Raw genomic sequence first — 11167 nt, 5'->3', positions numbered from 1 at the left:
ACATCTGCACCTATAAGGCAAAGCAAAGCAAATGTATTTTTGTAGCTCAGTTCATTCACGGAGCAGTTTCAAAGTGCTTTACATACATTTAAAAGAGTGAATAATAATATGAACATATAAACAAATTCAAAGGCAATACAGATAAAAAAAACTAAGGAAAAATAAAAAAAAATAAAATAGATGTGATAAACATGACATGAGAAGGCAACCGAGAATAATAAGGTTTTAAGGTTAAAGGTGGTGAGAGATATGGCACAACTTTGATCCTCTGGTAATTTGTTCCACAGGTGTGGTACTAGTTACTCTGGAGATCAAGCTTTTAGACACAAAACATATGATTAGTTTATGAAAATATGCTTTTTAAAAAAATTTAAACTGCCAAATAGTATATAAAGTTGTTTTTACCAACTTGACCACCTGCAACTATGCAATGCTGCTTATATATAAATGCTTAATTAATAGTGATAATCCAATAATATAATATGGCACACGTACATTTTGTTTTTTACTTTTTACATGTTTTCATAACAGGACTTCTACTTAATCTTTATCTTGAAGGACATTTCGTTTTCAGGCACATATTGAAAAAGCAATCTAAATACCATAAATAGTTATTCCTATAAACAATTTTTAAAAAACTGCAGCAAATAGAGCTAAATATAGAAACACAGAAATAAATATTCAAAGGTTTAGACCCATGCCACATAGAGCCAAAAATTTTATTTTCTGTGTAGCCTACTATAAGAATCTATACTATATTATCTGCTCTGAGCAACTACCCTCACATTATAGTCAGTGCACGCATGCGTGTGTGCGCGCGCATGTGTCTCACTCTAACCAATCAGCGGCCAGTATTGTGCTGGCGTTGAACTGCAATGGCGGAGACAATGAAGTTGAGTGGAAGTCATGCTCCTCGTAATGAATCCAGGGAAATGTCCAGCTACAGTGACTGTATGTGTGTGATACTGAAGTTGCTTGCAGACTTCGGGAAAGAGGTTGGTTGACAATTGTTTGAGCCATGTACCCCGGACCGACGTTTCTTTAGTCCGTGTTGTTAGCTAGCTACATGCTAATGTTTTTAGCGCCCTGATGGAACCTGAGATGCGTCTCACTTCAGTCATTATTAAAGGTAACGTTACTCAGGCGGTGTTTTTGATAATCGAGTTATAACAAAGTAATCGTGCTAGTGTTTCTGCTAAATTATTTTAACCATCTCATAGTCATTTACATGTTTATACATGGCTGCTTCGTTCGTCTCATCAAATAAAAGAAAATGTCATCATTTATTGTCATTACTACTAACTTTTACCCCTTACACAGCTCCTTAGTCCTTCCTTGCAACCTGTATTTAACATGTGAACTAAATAATAAGTAATGTTCATAGTATTGGTTGCATTCTTCCGTACTTATGTGATGCTCCCTACCATTTGTCTTGGAAAGCAAGAATAAGTTCAACATTTATGAAAAACATCATGTTTACATAGCATTTCTATATGTATAAATCTCCTTGCACCTATTTTACTTTCATCATGTACATGAGCTATATCTTTAGTATTCGTATCATTATCACAGTGGCTTTGCACCACTGTTTTACAAAGGGCTTAGAGTAAAGATACTTTTTTGTTTAGAAAATGGTCCATCACAAGTCCTGAGATCCCAAGATGAAGTTTTCAGATTGGCATTTTTTTCCCTGAAAAGTGACTAATTCAGTAATCCTAATAGATTAGGGTAAGTAATTTAACGTGACTTGACGCGTGTGTGCATTATCCTCAGACCATGCTTATCTATGTTAAACCATGGACTGTATATGTGTTAAACACTGAATCTGCACCCTAATGTCTAGGGCAGTGTGACTTCACTGTGTTTGTTTTTTTTTAAATGAAGCTCAAATTAAATGATGCCGCTCTGAAAATAGAAGTCAACATTGACGCCGTGGATCTTCCATCATCTCCAGATGCACACGTGTACAACTCTTTGCAGGGGCATATCACTAAATTACAGGTGAACGGGCTATATACTGCAAGATTTCTAATTTCTATTTCTGTATTTTTACATTGGTTATATTACATGATTTTATTGTATTGCTGCTAAAAGAGTTTGCTGAAATAAGTTTGAATTGATGACCAATACATGATTAATTGAGATAGCACAAAGCTTTCAAAAAATATTTCATAACATTTTTCCTTGTTAGAAAGGATCATTAATAAAAAAATGTTCTTTAATGAGATTTTCTTTCTGCTGCAACTGTTTATATAGGCTGTTTCAGAAAACCTAAAGACATTGGTGGATGGTTATACAACATCTACAAAAGACAACACATCAGATGATGCTGTTGCCTCATCGTCACTCAAAGAGCAGACGGTCACACCGTCTCAGCACCATCCTCCCAGCTCAGAGGCCGCAGGAAGCAATTCAGTGGTTGATGACGTCATGGTTCAGATCAGAGCCAGGAAGTCAGAGGTGGGTCTCAGTCAGCAGATCTGTCAGCTGTTCTTCGCAGTGACATTTTTAGAGCCCTCTTTACTCTCTCCAGCAAGCAAATGAATAATCATAAGTAATTGCTCCCAATGATGTGCACATGACGTGCCGCAATGAAGCAAATGCTTGATGGAGATCTGATAAGCCGAGTTCAGCAGAGAATGAGGGGTTCTTTAGTGCTGTGGTCGGGTAGAACAGACCACATTGCTGGAGGGTTTTGAGAGAGGGCCAGGTCCTTGATGGATTATGAAGTGGATGCTCATTACTCTGAGATTGCATGTGGATGAAGGACAAGAGGCCCCATTCTGTTGTGCATTTATTTTGGTAGCCAAGCACACAATATTCATATTCCATCATGTGATGATGGCAAGCAATACCAGTTTTTTTTGGCTACCTGGAATAATTTCCTACTACATTCCTCATTCCATGTTATGTAAAATACTGCACCCTGTTTTCCTCAGATCATTAAACTTTCGTAGGCAAAAGACCTCATTGCATTCTTAACATGTGTCAATAGTTTATCAATCCATCGTTTGTCATTATCCGTGTTGTCTCTCCTTTGCAACTGTAGATTGAGCGAAGAATATCTGCATTTATGGAACGAAAGCAGATGGAGATCAATGAAAACAATGTGCGCGAGTTTTGCAACGTGATCGACTGCAATCAGGGTGAGAATGGGAAAGAGGTTGGGGGCAGGGTGGAGAGGGAGCCTGCACACAGATTGCCAATGTTTGGGAGAGAGCTGATTTCCACAGGCGAGAGGTCAGGCTGAACTGCTCCAAAAGTGGGGCTGAAGTAGCTAACACATTCGGCTTCAAAACACAACCAGCTTAGTCCAGAAAAACACGAGACAGAGGGCCTCTTTTTTAAATTCAAAGCCTGTGTGAGACACCAGTTATAGAAATCAGGACACACTGATCTAATAGTTATAATTTAAGTAAAATGTGCTGTATAAGTACTTTATTTCCTGATCACTTTTGCATTTCATTCTAAATACATTTTTAAATAAAAAATTCTCCTTTGTAGAAAACAGCTGTGCCAGAACAGATGCAGTTTTCACTCCTTATCCAGGTTTTAAAAGCCACGTGAAAGGTAAGAAATTAAATATTTGCCACTAATATCAATGTGACATTTCTTAACACCTTTATTTCACAAACTGTAACCATCAATTTTTAAATTACACACATCATTTTGAAAAAGTCACAGGTCCAAAATCTGTACAATCTAGGTAGAATGAATTAATACAATTAAGTTCAAGTTTCACTCAACAGTACATTATATGTATTATGACAAAAATATGTTTGGTTCAACTTGCTGCCAGAAATCATAAAAAATAAGTGCTAAATAGTTTAAAGCACAGACAGATTTACTGTATCACTGTAAATGAATCTAAACTACCTAACAAATGTCAAGGGTTTTGTAGGACCCCTGCATGCCTCTGCATGCTCTGTACATGATGGTAAGACTCTGTTAAACCATACTGTCAACTAGTCTCTGGTTAATATTGGGTTACATCTTCTGTTTATGTGTTATGTTGCTTGACTGGCTAGTTACGCGGGTGGTTAACACTTACGGACCTCAGACTCGCGGCGGGGGAGGCCAAGGAGAGACTGGGGAGCAGCAGAGGGGGCCAATGGCAAGAGACTGCGGAAATGCAGCGATAGAAGAACGACTCCACAACATTGAGACTCACCTGAAACTTCCAACAGGTGAGAGGACACAAATGTTTTACTAATACTAAAATCAGTGTGCCTCACAGGATGTAATGTTTTACAGGCCACATGTCATCGAATGTTTTTTTAAAAATCTGCTCAAAAATTCAACTTAAATGCAACTCGATTATTCGTCAACAAAACTGGAATATTTGCCCCTTTTCAGAAAAAGTCCCATGTTTTAAATACAGCAATTTACCATTACAATGTAAAGGAAATGTAACACACTGACTATGAAGGCATTGCAATCATTGTCCGTGTATATAAATAAGCCAGTTTATTTGTTTTTACCTGATATAATCATGTTTAACTAAGCTACTTTTGTATGACCCTGCTTCTCTTTAACACTTATACACATGCCTCACTCACAGTCTCCAGCCTACATTTGTTTAATTTGTCACGTAAAACCATCACTATTCAGACTGTTCAACAGGTGTTTTATTCCTTAGCAGGCCCAGTTCCATTGAGTGTCTACCAGAGACTAAAGAAACTGGAGGATCGTATCCTGGAGTTGGAGGGACTCTCACCCGAGTACTTTCTGTCCACGGTAAGTCTTGTGGCTTTAGAATAGATGCATGAAAGGTACTTAATAATTATTATCCTGTGTTCAGTCAGGGTTCATACAGAGGTCTTACAGTAATGGATGTCATTTCCACATTTGCTGGTATGTGTATTACAAAGGGTGAGACTCTACAGTGTGTTTAATAGTTTAATTTCAGTGGTCTATAAGAATTGGTCAGATAAAACTGATTCATAGTGCAGTGACCAAATAGTTAATAGTATTAACTCCATTTGGTGTGACTTGAATGTTATACGGCAGTACAGGTAACATTACTGTTTACTTCAGTGTTTAGCTTTACGCTCTGGATGGAGTGTTTGCGGTGCACGAGCTCTGGCACCCAAGCTCTGGCACCCAAGCTCTGGTGCCAGTCAGTCACTTGTAAGGAAAGAAAACCAAACATCTCTGACGTGCTACTAACAAGCTAATGTTAGCTCGTCAATTCAGAATGGGCAAGTGTCTGAAGTTCATCAGGCCAAAGATACGGACAAGTTGGCAGACAAGGTTGAGGGCAGTGGCGCTGAAGTTAGCACAACAAGCATGGATCGGCGTGCGAGTCAGTCACAGTATGGTGAGCTCTAATTAAACAGTGGAGCTGGAACACACGCCTGAAGGTTTCTGGTCAGTCAACATTACAACATCAATGGAGCAACGGCATGGTGCCTGTGTTTGGCTTCACCGCTGTGGCTGGTTGTTTGTCCCGACTCGTTTTGTTTGTTTCCTGCACTATATTGCTACTAAGTTTGTCAACAAATGTTGTGTCTACTGCATGGGTGTACGATCGGCAAACAATGCTGTTGATCGGATCCTCCATGGCGGAATGCGGTGACGGATGTACCTGGAGTGGTACAGGTGAGTTTGCAGCCCCATTCATATGTCCGACTGCAACTGCTATCTGTATGTGGCATGGAGAGGGCCTAATACGACCTACAAGTAGACAGCAGAGAAAGCAATTAAAAAGGGCAGGGAGGTTCATCTGAAAAAACTCTTGAAGCTGGGGGCCTTTGACTGCGACTCCAGACCTTCATGTCTTCGTTCTGTCTTCCCTGACATCCCCAGGGCTCTGGTCCTGGTGCCCTGGAGAAACCCTACCACTGGTCGCGGTGTGTGTTCTGTGCATCTGAGGTCGCTGCCGCAAGCCTCTTTCTCTGCTTCAGGTGTTCCTGCACTCCTTCTGTCCCATTACCCTGAATGACATCATTAAGTTAGTGGGCACGATGAAAAAAGCCCTGTACAAATTTTAACTACATCTTTGCTTTTAAAATCCATACACTTACTTAGCCCATGTATGGTTTTAATTTTAAACTTATCTCTTCAGCTGGGCCGGGTCCTTAGCTGTTTTAGTTATGCTGTTGTTCAGCCTATCTTGAAAAAGAACAATCTTGATGCAGCTTCATTTAGAAAGTATAGGCCTATTTCTAAATTGCCTTTTCTTTCTAAAATTCTAGAAAAGGTTTTTGCAAACCAGCTAAATAATGTTTTGGATTCTCATAATATCTTTGATAAGTTTCAGTCTGGTTTTCGTAAAAATCATTCAACTGAGACTGCCCTCCTTAGGGTCTCAAAGGATATTTTGATGGCTGCTGATGGAAGTAAATGTTCTGTGCTGGTCCTATTAGATCTCAGTGCAGCATTTGATACTGTGGATCACTGCACTCTGATTGATGTACTGAAAACAACTGTGGGCATTTCAGGAATAGCTCTGGACTGGTTTTCCTCCTATCTTTCTGACAGGAGTTTTTCTGTGTCCATAGGAACATATATGTCAGAATCTGCTCCTTTGTCCTGTGGTGTGCCCCAAGGTTCTGTGCTCGGCCCCCTGCTGTTCAGTCTCTATATGCTTCCTCTCGGAAAGATTATTGGTAGTTTTGAAGAAATATGTTACCATTGCTATGCTGATGACATCCAATTATATTTATCTTTTAGCCCTGATAGGCTAGACAAACTGTCCTTGTTGCACAAGTGCTTATCCTTCATTAACAAATGGATGGCAGACAACTTTTTGCAACTAAATTCAGACAAAACTGAGGTGCTTTTTTGCCCCAGACAACATTACCCCTAAGATTAGGTAGGCCATTGGGGCTCTATCATCCTCTGACTGTAATGTTGTGTGAAATTTGGGTGTCATTTTTGACAAATCTGTGGTTCATTCCTGTTTTTTCCATCTCAGGAACATTGCTAAGATTAGATGGAGAGATGAGAGATAAGAAGAGATGGAGATGCTTGTTCATGCTTTTATTTCTTTTCGTCTGGATTATTGCAATGTAGCGTACACTTTTGTTTAAACAAATCCTCCATGGATAAACTGCAAGTTGTACAGAATGCAGCTGCAAGACTTTTGTCAAAGACCAACAAGAGATCACTCTTTACCCCTGTGCTTAAGGCTATTCATTGGCTTCCAATTGGTTTTAGAGTGCATTTTAACCATTACTTACAGAGCTTTGCATGGTCAAGCTCCCTCTTACATCCTGGATCTATTGCACACACACACTTCTGGTCGCTCTCTGAGGTCTTCAGGCCAAGACCTTTTAACTGTTCCCAGAACACGTTTTAAAACAAGAGGTGATTGTGCTTTCTGTGTGGTGGCTCCAAGGCTCTGGAACTCTCTTCCTTTAGCCTTGAGAACCTTGGACTCTGTAGGAAACTTTTAGAAAACACCTTAAGACACATCTTTTTAGACAAGCATTTAACTAGCCATATGGTTTTGTATTTTATGTGTTTTAGTTGTTTTATTTTATTCTATTTTTTACTGTGAGGCACTTTGTGACCCCTCTTGTCTGTTAAAGGTGCTATATAAATAAAGTTTGCTCACTTACTTACTTGACTATAAGATGAGGACCTTGTCTTTGTGTCGGCGTTGCGCCACTGTTGTAGGGTAACGTTATGTGAATGGAAACATCCAACATGCTAGCGCACATTAATATATGAATATTGTATTCAGTTTATATTGTCAGAGTACAAACACAACTCAAAAAGCTATTGTGTATTAAATATGAATGTGTGTATTATAATAAAATGTTTTATTAAATTCAGGTAACTTAGTAAATACTAATTTTCTCGGGCTTGAAATTCATACAGATTTTTTATGATATGGCAGTGAAATCAGCATTAAATTTCATCCTAGGTGGTATTAAAAAGGTCTTAAAAAGTCTTAAATGTAACTTGGAGAATTCTGTGGGTACCCTGGAGTTACACAGTTCCAGTGATTTAACATAAATGATTGTCTTTAATATATTGTGTTTTGCAGAACTGCCTGTACTGTCATACAGCCGTTGTTAGAGCAACATAATAGTATCATGTTAAAAGTTACTGTGTGATTCCCACCTCTTCTTCTGATTCTTAGCTTAGTTTAGTTTTAGCCAGTTCTCCAGTGTGAAATGTGCCTTGTAGAGGTTTCTGCTAAACAAACAAAATTTATATTTACAATCAGTATTGTTCACAAAAACACTCTGTATATATGCTTGAAGTCTAACAAACCCGGTGAATGCGTTTCTTTCCTCCTAAAAAAAACTTGTAAAGCCACTTGTTTTGAGGATTTTGAAACCTGCGTATTAACTTGCTAGCATTCTTCTTCCCTGCCTTTGCTGGGGATGCAATTCATTTCTTGGCTCATTACCGCGTACCTGTAGCTATGCAGTGAAAAATTGTGAAATTATTGGCAGGATGTTGGGTCACCAATGCTCTTGGACATGTGCACAAGTACAAACAAAAGGGCGACAAACATGGCTCCATAGCACTACTGATGGTAAAAAAAATAACAATAGAAACTCCAGCGCCTTTAAGTCCCTGCTATTGGCACCTTCTGTCTTAGCCTGTGGAGGTGTAGACAACCATGAGCCACCTCCTGATACAAATTTTCCTGTCAGGGTAGGAAAATTCTTACCAAAAGAAACACTTCCCAAAAGGGAAGACATGACATTTTGGCTCTCTGGTTATTGTACGTCCTGTATTTTGGATACTTTTATTAAAAAAAAACCAGAATTTGCACTCAAGAATTAGACACACCATGATTCACACTGTATTAGCAAGAAGCTCTTAAAAGAGTATTTTAGTTAGTCTCATTTCATACACCCTCCATCAGTTGGTGCATTTAATGTGTATGTCTAAATTGGCATGTAGAATATTGGATTGCTGTGGGGAAAATCATTTCAAAATGAAATCTACTTGCTGAGAGGAGTTTGTGGGTGATGCTAATGGAGTTTCCCCTGATATGCCCTGATACTTCAACACGTTTCCCTCCTCGAGTTACACTTAGGTTGATTTGAGTCAAAAATGCAACGCGTTCGGTTAGATTTACTTTAACTTTGATGTCACTACAGACAGTTCACTCGAGAAATGACTAATTTTCACTACAACATGCTTTATAGAGAAGCGCAGACTTAAAAGATGGCAGTAAGTTATTTATTGAATTTCATATTCAAGTCGACAGACTTCAGCAGTGGCACACACTCTAATTTCCCATCTTGAAGGAGTCTGTCCAGCGCATGTGTAGTGTTCTGAGTAAGTGTGCTTCTGATGCTGCATGTCTCTTCACACTGGTATTTCTCAGCACAGCATGCTGTTTCTGTGAGTATGCTGCTCTCCATCTGCCTTTGACTCATTGCATGTTTGTGTGAGCAGAGCAAGAGATGTCGAGTGTCTCTGAATAAACTGATGGGGTCTTTTATATTCGGAGTACCACTTTTTTGGGGGAATTTTTTTGGGCAATTTCTGAAAATACCGTAGTATAGTGTTTGCTGAAGAGCTGTACACAGTTGGCCCACGGTTTCAGGAACAACATTTTAACACTGAACAGCAAAGGAGGCTCCTTAACAAATTATGCAGCAACTTAGAAATAAGCTATTCCAGAAGGTTTTACAGTTGGTGTTGTGTGGATGGAGTAAAAACACATTACTTTGAACACAAGTCTTACACAAATGCCATGTAATGGTGACATCCCCTGTTCAAGTTTGACCAAGGACGTGTCAGATATCTCTCTGTTTAAATACCATTTAAAATTAAATGACTACATTCTGTATTTTGGTTTTGGTTAATGTCTTTCCATTTTATTGTGTCTCGGAGTAAATATTTTTTCAGTCCTTGAGACAAAGTAAGAAGTGGGACAGACAAGTACCTCAGCATGCTTCTCAAAGCATGAGCCAATTTAGAAATTGTGCTAATTTAAAAAGGTCTAATGTTTACCTGTTTTCCTTTTTTGTAGAGTCACCTGCACAAGCGACCAAAGACTTCCCCTGCTCAGGTTAGTGTTTTTTTTGGTTTCCTTTCACTGCACTTTGTAAGTGGAGGTTGATTGATTGATTAGATTTTCTTACTTTGTCCTTCAGGCATGCAGTCTGACAGAGCTGGATGAGAAGATCAGTGTAGTGAAAGCGGCACTACTGAAGAGGGTGAATGAATTCGGGCCTGGTTATGGATAAAGAGTGTCCACTGTCAAATACCCACAAACCAATGCTCAAAACACACTGTCTATAAATGCTTTCTAGCGTGAGTGGTTTCTTTTCGTATTCCTCACCTCTTCGTTAGCACCATTTACGCAATTTGCGATTAAAAACACAAACATTTTATTTGACCTTTATTTCATGGTCATTACAGACAGAAAAACTGTATTCCTCAAAATAGTTTTGTTAATAAATAAGATGTTATTGCTTCTTAAATAAAGGTATTTTTCCTTTATGAAATCTTGGACTCATAATTTGATCATGAGCTTCACATGTCAACTGTTAACTTTAATGTGCAATCTGATTACAATCAGTGATTCCTTTATTGACGGGCTGCAACTAATGAGGAGTTTCATTTTCAATTAATTTATCATTTTCATACTCGATTAATCACTTGGTCTTTAAAATATCAGCAAATAGTAGAACGTCCCAAACCCCGTGGTGACGCCTTAAAATGTCTTGTTTAGTCTGACCAACAGTTTAGAACCCAAAAATATTCATTTTACCATCATTTACCTTTGAAAAGCTGTAGTCTGTGTGTATTTTTTTATTTTTTTCCTCAGATGAATAATGAAACTGATTGTTGCTGATTAGTTTTCTGACAATTGATTAATCGTTTCAGCTCTAATAGATAAAACAACAATCCTGAATTACACCTTATAAAAAAAACAGAAAATGAATGATATTAAATTATCATGAGTGTTAAACATATTCGTCTTTAATGTCTGAAAAGGTGCGCGTGTGTACATGTGTGTGTCTGTGTGTGTGTGTGTGTGTGTGTCTGTGCGTGTGTGTGTGTAATTGAGATGAATCTCAGAGAGCACCTGATTTATCTGTCTGACTGCTGTGTGACGATGATCACCCCTAATGGTTGTCATTATAACAAATGACCTGATTATTGCAACTCTGTTTGGAAAACATATTAGAGACCCAACAAACCAGCATTAAATGGGATGCCGCTGTGTTTGACACTGTGACAT

The 11167-nt window shown here is 38.6% G+C and overlaps 1 protein-coding gene across 4 annotated transcripts; it reads left to right on the top strand.

Annotated features, from left to right (window-relative positions):
• The first annotated feature begins 840 nt into the window (after positions 1-840).
• On the top strand, positions 841-10427 carry LOC123979572 (MAP3K12 binding inhibitory protein 1). 4 transcript variants are annotated; one of them, XM_046063545.1, is made up of 9 exons: positions 841-995; positions 1885-2001; positions 2257-2460; positions 3050-3146; positions 3505-3570; positions 4029-4187; positions 4643-4737; positions 9950-9988; positions 10074-10427. In XM_046063545.1, exons 1-9 carry the CDS (start codon positions 876-878, stop codon positions 10164-10166), a joined length of 990 nt encoding a protein of 329 aa, XP_045919501.1. In that variant the 5' UTR covers positions 841-875; the 3' UTR covers positions 10167-10427. The 4 variants fall into 4 exon arrangements, with proteins under 4 accessions (XP_045919501.1, XP_045919500.1, XP_045919499.1 ...); XM_046063544.1 differs by having other exon boundaries at positions 4640-4737; XM_046063543.1 differs by lacking the exons at positions 9950-9988; positions 10074-10427 and adding exons at positions 5809-5906; positions 6504-6630.
• The last annotated feature ends 740 nt before the right edge of the window (positions 10428-11167 follow it).

Source organism: Micropterus dolomieu, linkage group LG11 (assembly GCF_021292245.1).
Source record: "Micropterus dolomieu isolate WLL.071019.BEF.003 ecotype Adirondacks linkage group LG11, ASM2129224v1, whole genome shotgun sequence".
NCBI classification, from domain to species: domain Eukaryota; kingdom Metazoa; phylum Chordata; class Actinopteri; order Centrarchiformes; family Centrarchidae; genus Micropterus; species Micropterus dolomieu.
Note: the sequence above shows the minus strand (reverse complement) of the source record. Positions and strands in the feature narration are given on the sequence as shown.

Bases quoted from the DNA above. Each gene is read 5' to 3' on its own strand.
- LOC123979572 (XM_046063542.1), top strand. From the start codon at position 876: ATGGCGGAGACAATGAAGTTGAGTGGAAGTCATGCTCCTCGTAATGAA. The intron at 3,147-3,504 runs GTGAGAATGGGA...TCTCCTTTGTAG, and splicing joins CGTGATCGACTGCAATCAGG to AAAACAGCTGTGCCAGAACA. The intron at 5,907-6,503 runs GTGTTCCTGCAC...CTGTGTCCATAG, and splicing joins AGCCTCTTTCTCTGCTTCAG to GAACATATATGTCAGAATCT.